This window comes from Penicillium cataractarum (assembly GCF_028827025.1).
Source record: "Penicillium cataractarum strain IBT 29864 chromosome Unknown utg000001l, whole genome shotgun sequence".
Taxonomy (NCBI): domain Eukaryota; kingdom Fungi; phylum Ascomycota; class Eurotiomycetes; order Eurotiales; family Aspergillaceae; genus Penicillium; species Penicillium cataractarum.
Genome location: NW_026622737.1, coordinates 5583288 through 5600552, shown reverse-complemented (window position 1 = coordinate 5600552; position 17265 = coordinate 5583288). Strand labels below are relative to the sequence as shown.

Genomic DNA, 17265 nt, shown 5'->3' with positions numbered 1-17265 from the left:
CTTCTCGGTCCTAATAGATCGCTGCTTCTATAGATGGTCTATTAAGGCTTAGCTATAGGAGTTCTAGGAGATGATATGGCTAATATCTTATATAAATAATACGCCTACACGGCGCACTGTGATATAGATGATTTTTGCTACTGCGTAGACGCTTATGAATATTTTAATGATACTGAGTGAATAAAGGGAAGAAAGAGGTGCGCTTCCTTATTGTTGCGTTTTCCCTCCCTAGAGCTCCTAATGTGCCCTGGTAACCTACGTGTGAGGTTCGTTTAACGTATATTTTAGTGTTAATTACTTTCTTATAGTAGACTACTATCTCTCGAAGGAGAGCCCTACTGCCTATCTTGTAAGCGTTTAAGCTTGCCTATTCTAGCGTTTCCGGTTGCTTTCATAAACTCGAATAAACCATCGCTGGGATTTATTTGGCAAAAGACCTAGAATTGGTATCACTCTGGTGCTATATAGGAGTAAATGTCCGCTGTCAGTTAATGAGAATAAGAACACATAGGTAGTGGTTAAATACTGCTGTATGACATTCTGGAGTGTATAGTGCCTTGATACTTACCTTAGCCTGGCGCTGGGATAGCCCCGGGTGTTTCATGAAGGAGATATTGATTAAGAGTTACTGTATGGCGAATTCGGCAACACTGATACCAATACGCAAGTTCCAGGACACGGATTTTCACTGGCACCAGTAGCATACTATAGGTACAAAATATGTAAAATACCGAAGGTTCATATTAGCATTAACAAAATTTTAGGCTCTATCGTATAATAAATCCCTTGCTTCGAACCCTATATTCATTTCGCCAGCCTTCCATCGCAAGAAGATCTGCTCTCATACTTAAATAATCCCCAAAAGCTGAAGGCCTATTGGGATAAAGTGCCCTGGTTCTATCAGCGACAGGTATTCTGCACCCCTTGTTACCTTATTTCAACGGCAACGGGATGTTCTAAATATAACGTAGTGGTACACAATGATTAGTCTTGAGATTAGTAAAAGATTTAATAAATTATAGATTACTAAGTTATAGATCATATTAACTAGATATCAGTTCCATTAATCTAATTAGTTAGGTTAATCTGAATCAATTTAAATCGTTATCCTGCGGTGAATCGTGCTTCTATAAGGTATGTAGGAAATGCGTACATAGATGGTGTGGTGGATCTTATGACCGGCCAAAATCGAGATTCTACCGGGTTGAGAATCTCTAGCTCAGGGTGTTGGGGCAGTGAGCCCAAAAGTTCGCCGTGCCCTTTTCAACTATTGGGAGTGATATTTTTGGAGGACCATAAAAAAAGATCAACAAGGAGCCGTGAGCCCTGGTCGGAGCTGCCGTTCGTGGGGGTAATGATAAAATTCAAACCTGTGTTTATTCCTACTACCCTACTTCTTATGTGGTAAACCCGTAGAAAAGGAGACACACCGGGATCTATATCTTGAGGGAAGGAGAAGAGGAGATTAATCGGATCCGTTACCCGCGGCCCAATGAAATCCTGCCGTCAATCCAAGATCATCGCCGTTGCCCCTCGAATTGACATTAGGGAGCACATTACATCTTAAATCAATTTATTGCCAAGGTATTTGCAATATCTCGATTGTGTGGTTACCGCTTCCTTCTTTATACCGACCATACAGAGTATAGCCTGCTGGATAGCAGGATTCTATACTTTATCGTACTCCAAAAGGTTTCACTGGTCTGCGGCGGAAGGCGAGTTCAACCTACTGGTCGGGCGACTGATAAAGATGGTTCCAATTAATTTAATGAGACTATCACGCATGTTAACCCGATCAAAATGAAGTTTTAATACGCAGGCACGGAACCTCATATTTAGGGATTCCATTGAAAAACTTTTGAAACTTTGCTGACTTGGTGCTCTTGCCTACCTCCCTAAACAATCGGTATTAGCCATACCGAATTCGCAGGAAATGACTCCAGAATATGTGTCAATTGCATCAATTTATGATGAAGCGACTTCTTGGTCAACAGGCCTATTGAACAACAAGCCTCGATTTGATCGCTTGGTCTCAAAGTCTGTGACACTTTTATGGTCACCACCTTATATCACAACACGTCCCGGGCGTGTAACTATCATATGTGGATACATTGACTACAATGTCTATGAAGCTCTGTAGTGTGTTTCCTTTTCAGATGTGTCAAAGAAATATCATCCAACGGACCTAATGTCTACTTATATGTTTGCAATATGGATAAGTTCGTGCCTCCGGCGCATTGCATTACGCAAAGTTACAGATGTCGCAGTGGATAGGAAACAACATGATGAGATAAATTATTTGAAAACATATCCCTTTGTTTTTACATCATAAAGTATCAAAAATCCGAGTGAGCTTTCCTTATCGGTTTTAGAACCTGTGGCCACTTCTGGTTCAGTTTGGGCCCGTGCAAAGATATAGAATGGCCGAATAACCCGCCTTGTGTATGGAATGAAGGATGAACAGCAAATTCAAATCGATTCGTATAGTTGCCTATATTCTAACTACCGGTCGTCATGGACTCGGGCCTCGACACACTTGCTGTTGTAACAGACGAAGCAAAGTTTGTCATCCTTGACTACAACAATAACGGGGCCAGCCAGTCTCCACTATGCCGGGGAACTCGGCTCCGCGAGTCCAACCCCCGCCAACTTTTAATCATATCAGTCCCTGGGCCATACTGCAACCGGGAAAACCGCGGCGGGGGCTTCCCCACACCACGAGTGTTGGAGAGGGGATCGGCACTGCTATTATGCCATAAGATTTCGATATTATTTCACGAATCCAAACTGAACCCCGCATCAATATTATTAAAAGACAGACAATCCCTCAGTCTTATGATTTCTTTTCCAAACAATTGATCTCATTATCAATTTTCTGAAGGCCCGCGAAACCAACACAACGATGAAAGTGAAACGCCTTCTAGGCGTAATGCCACTTCTTTGCTCCGCTTCCGCAGGGGCTGTGCATCTACCGCGGTTGGCTAACGGCAATCCCCAGCTGGACAAAATGAATTTCCCCAGGGGAGACCAGAAAGCTTCATGGCCATATGGGCCCTTCAGCACGAAGGGTAGGGATATCGTTAATTCTCGGGGTGACGTGATCCAATGGGCCGGTGTCAACTGGCCTGGACACCGTAAGTCAGGGCATCGCAAAGAAAAACCAGGCAATCGTTACTAAAATCTTACGAAGTGGAAACCATGATACCTGAAGGGTTAGAATTCAAATCCGCCGAAGATATCCTAGACGATATGGCGGGAATTGGATTCAATTTTATACGATTGTGAGATTCCTTGAAATTGCTGCTTTTTCATTCGGTGGCAGCTGATGGCTGATAAATTGGAAAAACATAGAACCTATGCTGTCGAAATGATTGATCAAATCTACGACCGTAACGGCAAGGATGTTCCTCTCGAGGAGGCCATGATCGAGGGCTTGGGCCAGGTTAATGGCACCAAAGTGACCCGTGATATAGTTTCGCGGAACCCGCAGTGGACCTCAAACACAACGCGCCTCGAGATCTGGTCGGATATCACACGACTTGCCTTGCAAAAAGGTATCTTTATTCACCCAGATACTCAGATGAGTACCGCCGAGTGGTGCTGCTCGCATACGGACGGCAATGGATGGTTTGACGACGTGAGTTTCGATGTCAGCCGGTGGCATCGTGGCATGGCGTACATGGCAACCTGGGCGAAGGAACATTCGAATGTCGTCTCTATGTCATTACACAACGAGCTGCGGGAGTCGTGGAATCGAACAAACCTCGACTACAACTGGATGACGCTCGTTGGTAACATGAGCGCTGGCGCCGACACAATTTACAACGCCAATCCTGATCTGCTGATAACTTGGTCTGGGATGCAGTACGATGAGGACTTGTCAGCATTGACCACTCGGAAGAACCTGCTGACTGCGCCATGCTACAAATGCACGGCCGTTCGAGACGCACACCGTCGGCCACCAGTGTATTTCGACCTTGACAGCTATCCCTGGGCTAACAAGATTGTCTGGGAGCTGCACCTGTATGACATGAGCGAGGACATCGATACTGGGACGTGTCCTATTATTGAGGCTGCCTTCTACCGCAATGGCTTCAATGCTTTGGGAATTCAACCTCCAGCAGATGGCTGCCGCCTTACTGGCGACTGTCCACCTGCGCAAAGGCTGACACCAGTGATTCTCTCTGAGTTTGGAAATGGCCAGGATTCCAGCTTATTCAATGCGACGCTACAAGATTGCATTCGAACCTTCACCGAGGCTCATAAAATCAGTTGGGCCATGTGGGCGTACGCTGGTAGCTATCGGATAAGATCTGGGGCTCAAGGCGTTGCCGACACCTGGGGCTTAACAAACGCCGACTGGAGCGGGTGGAATTACCCAGAAGGAATGCAAAAGTTCTGGAAACCTTGGGTGAAGGCTATGAACCCGACCTAGGATATACAGAACCTATTTTTTTTCAACGAACAGAGCCTCGGCAAGCGAAGCTACAGATATACTATCCTCACTCCATAAGCACTAGTCCTTACATCAATATTCCTGTATCAGACTCAAAATCATGATTTACTTTGATCGGATACGTTGCCTTGTCTTGTAACTGAATTGACGAACCCAAAGAACTGGAATTTTCAACAGTAATGCAAATAAATCGAACACCAGAGCTTGGGAATGCCTCTAGAATCTGCTCATATTCACAAAGAAAAGCGATTTGGTACAAGGTACTGCATTACTATCTTTCTTTCCATCCTCCCTCAACAACCCTCGCCGGCCACTAGCTATCTATTGTAGGCGCACCTTGGCATACGGCACCAACGTCACGGTACCAATCAAGCCGTTGTCAGTGACAGAAGGAAGAGTAGTATACCCAACAGCGGAGAAGAAAGACTCAAGCGGGACATCCGCGGATTGAATGTCTCCGGCAATACTACGGATGTAATTCCACATAGTAGTCGGAACCACGACGGTGATTTGGTTAAAACCCTTCTTCAGATACGGACCGAGGTCCACCCGCGGAGCAGAGAAATCAATTGGAGGAACTTTCTGTCCATTGATATATACGCGTGCCGCGTGGGAAATGGCGGGAAGAATGAGGTAGGCTCCATCTGCGGAGCCATGACCAATCGGGGGCCAGGTGATGCTGGTTGAGTAATAGCCGAGACCGGAGACGTTTCTTAAGGCACTGATTTCTGTCCAAGAGACTAGCGAGGAGAGTTGGTGGGTTGTGTTGTGTTTGACAGCGACGGTAGCAGCATCGGAGATATTCGAGGGTGCTTCCCAGTGTTCGGCCGTAAGGGACCAGTTGGACAAAGTAGAAGACCCGGGTACGTCCGTACTTCCGAGGCTGACACGTTTGCCGTTGGATAGGACCAGAGACTGGCTGTCCTTACTTGCAGAGACGTGCAGGACAAGGCCGGATTCCCGAGAATAGTCGTATCCTGCGACAGATGATGGCAGCTGACTGGCGTGTTGCACGGACTTATAAGCACTATCGGTGAAGCCGATCATGACTGTCTGGTTGGCTGCCAAACTGAGCGGGATGGTAACCTGATTTTCGTGACGAGTATATTCGAGTACCGGTTTTGTTTGTCCAGTCCAAGGATCCAAAAAGATCGGTGCTTTGCTGCTTGTGATTGAAACGGTACCAGTCGAGGCATTACCATCGCAGAACACAAAGGCGTGATCCATACCGTTCTGTGCATCCTCCCTCCAGGTCGAATACCATGTCCCATTGGTCTGCAGGGCAACGCGTGGCTGGATACTAAGGGCCTGGAGTTTGGCAGCAACCTTTCCGGCAGATACGCTGTGGACATTGCGGGACTGCTTCAAGGTTTGGATAGCTTGCTTAATGGCCGGTGTATCTCTGCTGTCGTGGGTTGCATAGACACCGGGGTCGCCTCCACTGAGGATCACTGGCAAACCCGCGCGGGCATACTTCTGAATGTAATGCACACCATCCAGAGTAAGGTTGCTGTTGCTAGTGATGACCATAGCCTTGTATGCGGGACCATCCGGTCCAAGGGTATTGTCCTTGACGCTTGCTTGGGGCAAGGCAAAATTGTCAGGAGAGAGGTATGTGTATGTATAGCCAGCGTCGATCAAGTCGGTTGACGAGTATAGTGTCGGGAAACTCGGATCAGTACTAGAGACCTTATTGTAAATCACAACGTCGGTGCGTGGTACACCCGACTGCTGGAGATACTGAACTCGAGCTGTATAGTTCAGGACATCTCCGAGGCCATGGCTCCAAGATGGCTGTTTGTCAGAGTAGAGCTCCGAAAACAAGTACACAAATGCAGTGTATCCAGGCCAGGTCGTGCCATAGTAGTCACCAGTGTATGACTGTCCATGAAGAACCATCTGATTAACACCACCCGCCACAGCCCGGTTGATGTATCCCAACAGCTCGCTGTGCGGAAGATTATACGCCTTCATCATCACAGCTCCCATCTCATTAGAGATGACACGCTTCCCAGCCAAGTTAGCGGGCCCAGTGAACTGCCTGTATCCATCAATGCTGCTATCGAACTGAAGGCTTTCACATTCAGGTGCATTCACAAAGGGAATATTGGCTTCCATATCCATTGGCAAATTGTATGACACCTGAGCCGACATTTGCAGGTTGAGCTCTTTGTTCACCCATCTGGTTAGTTCTTCCAAGTAATTGCGGTATCCTGCCACAAGAGCTCCACGGAAGTCATTGAAATAGCCAAGGCCTTGGTCGGGAGTGTCGAGGATACTGTGGAATGCACCGGGACTGCTGCTCTGTATGTTGATATTGTTGTCCCGGAATATAACCAGCGGCAAGAATGGCTTGAGGTCATAGCCATATTTTGATTGGAAGATTTCGGGAAGCGAAGGGGTCCAGGAGACGTTTGATCTGATCTCGACACTGTCCTCCCAGCCTAGTGGAGAATAGATCAGTATAATGCGTGATAAAACCAGCCTCACTTGGTTGAGAAGGCGTCTTACCATAGTTTCCAACCTCCATCAATAGGTCTTTGACTCCATCGGGCAGAATGTACTTCTCCCAGAACTTGGCCACCACTTGTGCGCCCCGCGCACTGTAGTGATCCACCACATACGATCCGTTATCCCAGATTGTCTCATCGTTGCCACTGCTATATTCAAGGTTTTTCTCATGACTCAAGAACTGATAGAAGGCAAACAGGCGATGCGATGCTCCAGTGGAGAACTTGAGAGAAGCATGTCCTGTCGAGGACACATTCTGCGCCCAATCAACCAGAGTGCCATTCTTGAGCACCAAGGAGAGGTATGAACTTTGAGCTGTTCCAAAGAAAGACGAAGTACTGCTGGTATCCAGGCTGATGTTCTGGGTAGATAGCACTTCTGCCGAGACTAAAGCAACCAGCTCACCAGCGCCCCATCCGGGAATCTGTCCATTGAATTCGCCATTCGGGACGGCCACTGAGAATGTTTCCTAAGAAGTTGTTCCGAGTCAGAATATATCTCAACCAAAACACATGACTACGGCATTCACATACCAAATCCCACTGCAAGCCTTCATCACTCGGATCAGCCGGTACGCCCTGGCCTTGGTTCGGTCCAAGAGGAAAGTCCATCTTCAAGCCAGCCTCTTTATGGGCCTCTAACGCAGCTAGGAACATCTTATGAAAAGTAGGTGTTCCAAATCCATCCTTGGTCCAATTCGCACCCGTAGGCTCCGGGGTCAATTGACCACCATAGTTGTAAAAAGGGAGAAACTCCACTCCACCGGCTCCAATTTCACCTGCAGATTTAATATTATCCTGTACTGTCTCTATATCGACCCCAGCGTCGGGTAACCAATATCGAAAACGCGGACGAAGTCGGGCAGCGGGATCATCGAATGTCCCCCGATCTACCTTTGCAGAGGTTTGATCATTGGTGTCTGCTCGTACCGGCTGCCAAAGCAGCAGCAAGCTTAAAAGATTGATAGCAGGTGTCCACATCTCGATAAACGAGTAAAGTGATAAACCCCTCCTTGACACCCTTTGGATGCTACAGCTTCCCTCTAGTCTATATACCCGTCGACGCGGAAAATCCGAGCTACGACGAGTCGCGCAGATCGACGAAATGATTCGGGGTTTCTTATGCCGAGAAGTACACTTTGTTGCTGAGTGGAGAACATCTCCATCTTCATTCCATGCAGGAAACTCATACGTGGGGCCTCCTATAGTCCAGCCTCGGCAATGATGGTCGTCATTCTGCACTGTCGTGAGTGATTCTTGGTGACTAATCGACGCTAAATGCCAGTAGAACTAAGTACCAGAAGATCGATTCTACTCAAGAAGTCAGTCGCCGAGGTTGTTCCGGGTGGAGCTCGACCGAAGGGAGTGCCATGGGGCAAAGCAGCAATCTCCAGCTTCGCGGGGAACCTGGACTAGCGCTGAGGCTAAAGACCCCTATCCAAGTGGTCGTGGCCCACATCCCGTCTTGCGAGTGGTTGACTGGATTGACCCCGGGATTTATTATGCGCTCTTTTTGCCGGGCTGAAGGACGTATCCGTATCCCGTATTATCAATTTTAGTGTTGGTAAGTACTCCGTATGTGAACCTGGAAGAATATCCGTGGAATACGAGAATCCGAGAATCCGAATTCGAATACGTGAATGACACGGGTATCTTTGATTCTCCAGCTGGCCGTGACGGGCGGTTCTGTACTGGAGAAAGGAGACCAAATGCGGGGTGCAGAACTGCCCAGCACATGTCTTAATCTACGAAAAGCGGAGATTCTAGAATATCGCTAGAAAACAAACCGGCATGTATGCTGAAATCTCGGTAGAAAACTGTGCGAAGACGGGGACGCCCAGCCTGAGCCGATATATAAATCATTCTATTTTTCGGCTGAATATGATAAAACAGTCTTTCATAGCCCTAGGTGGGTCTGTCACTTTCGTCTTATTTATTGGGATAGGTATTTCTGTATGATAATCACAGATTGGTCCATTGTAATAGCAGTGCCATCTACCAAGTTCTGTATATTATTTACCGATCCTCCACATTACCAAGACTATATTCATTGACAGACCACCTGTGTCTCTACAATCTCCCCAGTCCCACAACGTCCTTTACAGCCGGCGACCCGCAGTGAACCCGCGACGGACACGGCTGTTAGAAGAAGAGATTGGCTTCGCCACACCACCACCAGACAGACGAACAGTCTTACCACCCAACCAGCTATTCAGGCTCGAGTTATAGTAGATGTTGTGACCATTGCTGTGAATGTTGGACAGACTGGTCAGTGTATCGGTAAAGTTCTGCAGGGTGGTATCCCGGGTCAGAGTCCAGTTGCTGGTAGCGTCCAGGGCGACGTCGAAGTACGCCTCTCCGTAGCCAGAGTAGGCAGAGCCAGTCCAGGTGCTGTAGTCTTTGAGAGTCCAGCTGATAACGCTCTTGTTGTAGGCGACCAAGTCACCCACCAGATCGGACTCGGTGACGGTCAAAGTTACCTCGGCGGGGGACAGGCTGCTGTTGTCCTCGTAGTCGGCGTAGTAGTCAAAGTCCTGGGTGACCTGGGAGTAGTTGGCCACCACAAGGATACCAGAGTCGGTGTTGAGCTGGAAGTTGTTCAAGTTCGCACTGGCGATGACGTTGCCAAACCACAGACCGGGCACGGTCTTGCCGAGGGTAGTGAACTTGGTGTTGACCAGGTTCAGCTCAGCACCACTGCTACGAGTGGAGCTGCTGAAAATCACGACTCCACCCAACAGTCCTGCGGTGGCATCGCAGTTGGTCAGGTTGGTAGTTTGAGCACCATCGGAGAAGACAACAGGGCCCTTTTCGGAAACGCTGACCACATTGTGGGCATCGATCAGACCAAGGGAGTAGAAGGTGGCTGATCCAATGCCAGCTGCGCGGGCAACGCTGTCGTAAACGTAGATATAGCCGCCAGGAGAGTCACCGGAGAAGCTAGACGAGCGGTAGCCACCAGAGTAAACCTGGAGGTTGTGGCCAATAATTGTACCATTGCCAGAGGCGTAAAGACCGTGGCTGACAGGACCAGAGGAGTACAGCCAAGTGTTGTTGACGTGGACAACAGTGTCAGTTCCATACGAGTAGATCTGAGCGGCTCCGTTGTGGACAGTGACATTGACGTTGTCGAAGTAGGCAGTGGATGCATTGGCCTATGAATACAGAAAATCATTATTAGAGATGAAGTTGTCTTTCAACAATAATTCAATTCGATACTTACCACGTTGATCGCGGCATTGAATCCCCAGAAACTGGCCGTGTTCAGGTTGGTCGAATATCCACTCTTCTTAAAGTCGATATACGAGCCATTGAACTCGGCGCCATTGGCAACAAGCAGCACACTAGTATCATTGGCCGTAGCAGACCAGGTAACATGGTCGACAGAAGCACTGGAGCTAGATCCGTCATACTTGTGGGTAGCCTGGACTGTACATCGGGTCAGAGACAACTCTTGTGGTAATTCAACCATGACAACGATGGTTACTTACTGTCCGACGGCTGAGAGCTGATCATCGCAATATCGTAATCTGCGAGGAGTGCATTGTCCTTAGTCCACCACCTGGGCTTAATCACATCCGAGGGATCCTCAATGGTGATTGACGCCAGCGCAAGCGCCGGGAACAGCAGAAGAAGTGACTGTGAAACCATTGTCCTGGATGCTCGAACTGTGAACTGTGCCTGAGACTGTTCTTCTGGATACAGATTGCGAGGAGGCTACATTTATCTCTTAAATACTCGTTTTTCGTGCTGTTAGTCGAAGTAGAGCTGTGATGGACGCGCAATTGCCCTTTCCCCATGGGGAACGAACCCCCGCTGATTCATTGTCTGGGGAATGATCGTCATCGGAAGCAAGTGGAGAGAATCTTAACGATATGGCATCTAGATGGACGCAAAGGTCTTGTCAATGTCTTGTTGAGCTGTTTGACAGGGCCAGCTGAGTAATGAGAGAAGCTCTGGTGGACCACTTCATCGACCATGGGAGAGGCCCCCACATCCCGACTATATACACTAAAGCTTGGCCGGTGAATGAGGGTCAAGGATACCTCCACTATCTAGCTAAGCTTGTTGTAGCTTCGTGCCAAGAGGACATACGTAAGCAGTTAGTTTTCAATCTACTTCTGCAACCCGTGCGGCCAAAGTTGGACCATATCCCGAAATGAGGGGTACGAGATGAGGAGAAATCTCAACACTAGCGATGCAGGGGTCAACAAGCCCGGGTAAGATGTAAATGGGTATATATGATTGATTAAAAAGATGAAGATGCAAGATTGTTCCAAGATGTGGACATCAAAAAGCATGCAGCAATGCGACACAATTCAGGGCCAAGCAGATGCAAATAAGCCCAAAGTATGCCATGTCAACCCCCAAGCGGGTATTATAGTCTGACTTCTAGTCAACTTCACCCCGAATACCCTTCAACATGCAAGATTCGCCTCAAGAAGACCAAATGTTAGCACCCGACAGGGCTGCCAGCGCAAAGTGACTACCCAGCGTGGGCCGCGCACGGAACGAGTTCTCCTGACCCGCCACATAACTCCCGCTATCCTCGACCCAATAACGATCGCAGAAGGGAGCCGAATTCAACCCGTTCGATATATACGTATGCAAATCACTGATTAGAATGTCCCGAGTATCACCGCTCACGGTGGCAGCGACAAAGGACTGCCAGTTCGTTTGACCCCAGCCAATAGCCCCATCCAAGGGTACCCCGGCTGCACTGCGCACCGTCGGATAGAAATCAGCAGTGGCATTATAGGCCTCGTCGGGGAAGGCATTCAGGCTGAATAGCAGGTCTGGATAGTGATTATAAACGAGGAACCACGGGTCGGTTCCATATTGGATCAAGAAGTGGGTGCCATCAGCATCCGTGCCGAGGCGGTCCGTCCAGATCTTGTCAGCAAATTCTTTGCCGGCGGTTGTGTAGTTGCTTTGGCCAGACAAGGCACCATAAGTAGCCAGGCCCACGGCGGCCTTGACGGCCAAGTTGGTCTGGTTGCCCAATGCGCCGAGCGCATCGTTGAGAGACAACTGTGACGCGGGGTATAGTCCATTTTGATAGAGATAGTCAGCGTATTGTTTCAGCTGGGCCGAATATGTGGTAGATAGGTCGGTGTTTCCCGTAGCCGCTTGGTAGGCGTACGTGAGGAAGATGACGTTCCCGCTCTCTTCAATTGGCATCTCCTCGCCATCGGACGGGTGACCCGTCGCGTTGGGGTAGTTGGCACCGATTTCATGCACGGCGTACGACTTGGTATAGGCGCTCGTGCCCATGTACTCGAACACGGGGGCGATGAGCAGCTTGATAATCTCGGGACTCAATACGTAGAATATCGGGAACGTGGCGTATATAACATCAACCGTGTTGATGTTGCCATCACTGGAGATTTCCTTGATGAAAGCGCGTGTTTCGCTCGTGTCTAGCGAGTCATTCGGAATAGTCACTTCGATGCCTCCGTAAACTTGTCGCACTGAGAGCGCTAGAATGTCCGAGTAGTTGGCCCCATAGCTGGAAGTACCCGTATCCTGGATCAACTTATCCAGCTGGGTCGACTCGGCATAGGCATCGTCGTAGTCATCCAAGAAATGCACCACCGCATCCACCGTATCAGAGTAAGTGGCACGGTAGTAGCCCGTTTGCGCGTCGCCCAAGAAGTTGATCGACTCTTCTCGCACGTGACCGATCGCAAAAGTCACCGCCGACTCGTCCGCCGTCGTCCCCAAATCATGCGCGAGTGCGACGACACCCGTGGAACTCCAGTTGGCATGGTTGCCCGTGAGGCTGCCATTGTTGACAAACGACTCCCGGACACTCAGGGAAGGGCCGGAGGCAGTGGAGAGCGAAGAGGAGTTTGAGGGGCGGGTGGCGTAGACGGCGCTGCCCCACAGAGCTTGGCCGTTGCTGTTCTGCGAGTAGGTGGCCGCGCCGACCGTCTCGATCTGAAAGACACCCGTCGATCCACTGGTGGAGTAGCTCCAACTGGAGTCGCTAGTCTGGCCGGTCCAGCTCGAGTCGATATCCGAGTACACCTGCACCGAAGCAGAATCTCCAGCAGTGAGGGTCACCGTGAGATAGGAGAAGGGCAGGGATTGCCGCAGATAGTTCTTGGGCGATACCGGCGAGAAGAAGTCTAGTGTGAATTCGCGCGATCCGGCAGTTACGGTGAAGGTGGAATGAGTGGTGGTGTAAGTCGCTTCGGTGACGGTGGCTGACTGGGTGCCACTGGGAGGGCTGGCCACGCCAAACAAGTTGTACGCGACTCCATCAACTCGAGCGATAACCGACCAGATCAGCTTGTTGCCGGCCCAGAATTGCGCGTTGTTGGAGGAGAGTGACGCGACTTCATTGCCGGGGATCCACGCTGTCGATCATCTTAGTCAGTCACTCGTTCAAAAATGGAACTAGGTTTCTCGATCTTCGGGATGTAAACAAGCAGGACGATCAGATCCAATCATCAATCAATGCTTGATCAATTGGTCTGCGATTGTATCTTACCCGACAAATATGGACTCCGCACGGCCAATGGATATGATGGAGGCTTCAACGGAGAGTATGTGATGGCATCACTCGTCGACGCCCAACACGAGGCCACCAGGGCAATCGCCTTCAAGCCGTGAGACCACAACATGATGCAAACACTCGAGTCCCAGACCGATGAGCGATGTCGATTAGGCCCAGGTATGCAGATCGAAGGGGGAATAACGGGGGGGGGATAGCCACACGATACGAATCAAGGGATAACAGGGCCTATCTATATACAGGATCTTCTCGCGTGCCGGGCCGTCCAAACAAGAATGCTATCCCCGAAAACGGTGGAGAGGAAGGAACTTGCTGCTTTAAATACCCATTATCTGTAGTTCTCGTTCCTCCATGCGATAGATGAGATGCGGATGCATCTTGCATGGTTGCAGAGGTTGACAATCCAGCAGTTTCCGATCACAACATGGCCGGTGCTCGTTGCGCAAGACAAGCCCTCCTGCAAATCAGCCATGTCCGTTGCATGGTTCAAGGTGGGGTGAAGAAGGATGGTGGGATGTCAGTCCATGTGGTGGAGTCACATTTACTCTCGCTGCTGCCAGTCAGATAACAATGAGGCGGTTATACTTTCCACCAATATACCCCACTATGCATGACTATATTCCGACTCGGCACTCGTGCTAGCAACTATAAGCACGCCATTGTAGGCTTAGTGAGCCTTGGCCTTGTTGAAGTGTCGACAAGAATAAGATTTCCTACATTTGAATGTCTTCCTATCCAATCGCTCATATAGTCGACAGGCGAGAGCCGAGCGGAGAGGTTGTCTCGCAAAGATCCAAGCGGATGGCGTCATGGGGATTCACATGGCGAGATAAAGTTATTAGTTGATAGGAATGGGAAAACTAAAGGCTGCTACTACGTTAGGATTACATCTCCCAACGGGCTGTATGGTTATCTTTTTGTTAAGGAGTGACTTTTCTATGCTGATTGCGTACTGCTAATCCAGTCCTACATCTCATGAAAAGGTCCGGTCTATATCAGTCCTTACGGTCAATCTAGTAGCTCCGTGGTTGAACGAACCCGGGGGACTCAAGCCGCTTACAGATATACCACTGGCGCATTATCTATCACAAGCAAGCATCATGGGTCTACCAGCGGCGTGAACTAGATGGTGTGATGTTACCATGCAAGTCGATTAGGTATAGCCCGCCGCCTACTCTCTATCACACCATTTTACCTAGTCGAGAAACGCGGAGTATAGGCAGGAGACTCGATTTGGACCGGGGTATTATTATCAGCATGACAAGACTAAGGCTCCGGCCATGCAAACCGACAAAATTATCTAGCTTGCCAAGTAGTTAATCAGCACTAAGCCGGGATGTGTCTTAAATTAGAGAGGACATCCTGTAAAAACCCAACGCAACGCACACCGCCTGTATTATTTTATTCTTCTCTTGAGAATTAGATATACACAGGAGGGGGGAAGCCATACTTCGTATTCGCAGTCCGCTCGGAACGAGGCCTGACATCAATACTCCGGCAAGGGAGTCCCATAGTGGCGGTGATAGCGCGACCCACCGCAGTCAATATACTGCCGAATGTCCTTGCATTCCAGTCTCTTCATCACTTCACCATCCAATACAAATTATTTAAAGTCTGATATCCCATGCAATTTCATTCTCGGAATCTAATATATTGTCAATACACTGCACAAACCTCGTGGTCTATCGCTGCTTGTTCCTGTGCGGGGTTATACCAAGCATCAATCATTCCCCACATCTGCCGAGTCTATCAGACCAATCAGGTTCTAGAGACTGGAGGATCATGACCAGAGCACGGCACATTTGCCATGGTTGAGGTCACCTGGTAGATCCTGGTGGGCCATGTGCCTTTCATCTGATAAATTGGCTTATTATTACATTAGATAGGATGTACCGGTGACCGCGAGAACATGGCCTCGGACGGCTCGGCAAAGTCTCATGTTAGAACCCTCCCATCTCTAAGATATGAAAAAATGGGGATGTATACTTCAGCCACTGTTACCATATTGTCCTAGTCTTCAAGAGCTTCTACTCTAGTCAGATAATTGATGTGCTTTAGAAAAGAGAACCTAGTGTAACTCATTTATCTCATCAACTTGAAGTCCATGTAAGTATCCATTCTCGGTATCATCAAAACCGTTTCTATAAATATCTAGTCTCAGATGGTTTATTGATTAATGCATTTACTTAGGTTATACATGAATATTAGGGGCATGTAGATCAGGTGCTAGCCAGACGAAATCCGGTCTACTCATTCATTATTTGGTATGCTTGAAACACTGGCCCTCATAATATTTACTTCAAGAATGAAAAGTTGAAGCCTGTTAGTCCCTGCAGGGACCAAGACTGGATGCATGGACGGTCTCCAAGGCCGAAAGCCTATTTAAATACATCGGCTTTCAAGAGGATGCCAAAAGATACTTCGAAAAGCGGGCTCCAGTCGTTTTAGTAGATGCAGACGCTGTTATCACAGGATCGCGGTGCGCTAGGTCATATATGGCTGGCAAGTTGAACATATCGTTCGCATTAGGGAGGCAGCCCCTAGGTTGATATCGTGCAGGTAAAATATATCGTCTGGATCTGGAAGGCCGTTTCCATAAAGTTAGTCTGATTGGAGGTCTACTTACATTTTCACACCTTGTCCTGGACTCACCAAACAAGCACTGTTGTCGTGCAAGATGGGCGTCTCATCGACCATTTCGATGCCCCATTTACTTAAACACTATGTACTTTGCCCATGAATTTCATATGGGGGCCAGGCGATGGGGATAGTAGAGGATCCGGCGTATACCTCTAAATTTGTATAGCCGTATGGAAAACAAGGCGAGTTCGTGTATCGCAACCCGGCCAGCATTGTTTACATCCCGATCAGACGGCTACTTCCAAACATCATCTCCGGCTGTACCACCCGACAGGTTCGCGTGTTCATGGTCCGACAGGGTCATCGGCCTAAAACATGGGTTGTCGGGCTCTGGTACCGCGGCAGGGGGCCGAGCAGACATCGGGAATGGAAAGGAACAGGGGGGGTTGAAGGAAAAAGGGGATCCACTGCATGCCAGCTGCAGCTAGCTTATGCGATCTGCATTATCAATTCCAATCGATCCTTTCTTCAGATCGGGGATCTCGATCTTGATCGCGCCGCAGTCCCGGCGGTATAGATCTCGGGGCTCTGGCTTGGCCCTCGGCAGCACAGGCCCCGAGAATCTGCCGAAGAATAGCGGCCGCTTTGACAATTGATGACTGAGAGACAATGAAAAAACCGATGACAGGCAGAGTTTCCATGGTCGGCCGGTTCTGGATGAACGGTAAGTGGTCCTGCCCAATTAGCAGAATTACAGGTTATGGTGAGTCGTGGGTCGTGAAGATGTATCCAGTGCCCGCCGCACACGGAGGACCCACAGAGTCAATGATTTCCGCAAACGGCTTCCCCCCAGAAGCGTCGAGGGCTAGCGGGCGGATTTGTGCTCTTGGAGTAGATCAATGTAAGTAGAAGGGGAATGAGGATAGGAGATTTGTAGCGAGCAGAGTTGGCGGTTACATCGGACTGGATGAGAGAGGAGACGACCCCATTCGTCCAAAAAGAAAACCCAGAACCCGACGGACTGGGTCGAGGTTCCTGCGCCGGCAGTGCGGATCTGACACTTTCAGTTGGGACTGAAATTAGTAGCAAGTTAAAATGAGTTAATAATTTGGCAGAGAGTTAGGTCGAGCAGATAGTAAAAAGAGAGAGAGAGAGAGCGGCCTGTTCGAGAACGTCACCCGGTCCCCTCCCCGACTTCC

At 49.0% G+C, this 17265-nt stretch overlaps 4 protein-coding genes across 4 annotated transcripts; 1 reads left to right on the top strand and 3 right to left on the bottom strand.

Annotated features, from left to right (window-relative positions):
- Window positions 1-2902: 2902 nt before the first annotated feature.
- On the top strand, window positions 2903-4435 carry N7496_001993 (cellulase family protein; the record flags this gene model as incomplete). The annotated part of the gene is made up of 3 exons (XM_056694924.1): window positions 2903-3134; window positions 3191-3281; window positions 3352-4435. 3 exons carry the CDS (start codon window positions 2903-2905, stop codon window positions 4433-4435), a joined length of 1407 nt encoding a protein of 468 aa, XP_056561653.1.
- A 342-nt stretch (window positions 4436-4777) lies between these two features.
- On the bottom strand, window positions 4778-7899 carry N7496_001992 (uncharacterized protein; the record flags this gene model as incomplete). The annotated part of the gene is made up of 3 exons (XM_056694923.1): window positions 4778-6900; window positions 6968-7436; window positions 7501-7899. Coding segments are annotated over 3 exons (2991 nt in total), but the record flags the coding sequence as incomplete, so codon positions are not given.
- Window positions 7900-9065: 1166 nt separating this feature from the next.
- Window positions 9066-10617, bottom strand: N7496_001991 (uncharacterized protein; the record flags this gene model as incomplete). Its single annotated transcript, XM_056694922.1, has 3 exons — window positions 9066-10121; window positions 10190-10395; window positions 10458-10617. The coding sequence occupies 3 exons, from the start codon at window positions 10615-10617 to the stop codon at window positions 9066-9068; spliced, it is 1422 nt and encodes a 473-aa protein (XP_056561651.1).
- A 786-nt stretch (window positions 10618-11403) lies between these two features.
- Window positions 11404-13595, bottom strand: N7496_001990 (glutaminase family protein; the record flags this gene model as incomplete). The annotated part of the gene is made up of 2 exons (XM_056694921.1): window positions 11404-13328; window positions 13463-13595. 2 exons carry the CDS (start codon window positions 13593-13595, stop codon window positions 11404-11406), a joined length of 2058 nt encoding a protein of 685 aa, XP_056561650.1.
- Window positions 13596-17265: the final 3670 nt, after the last annotated feature.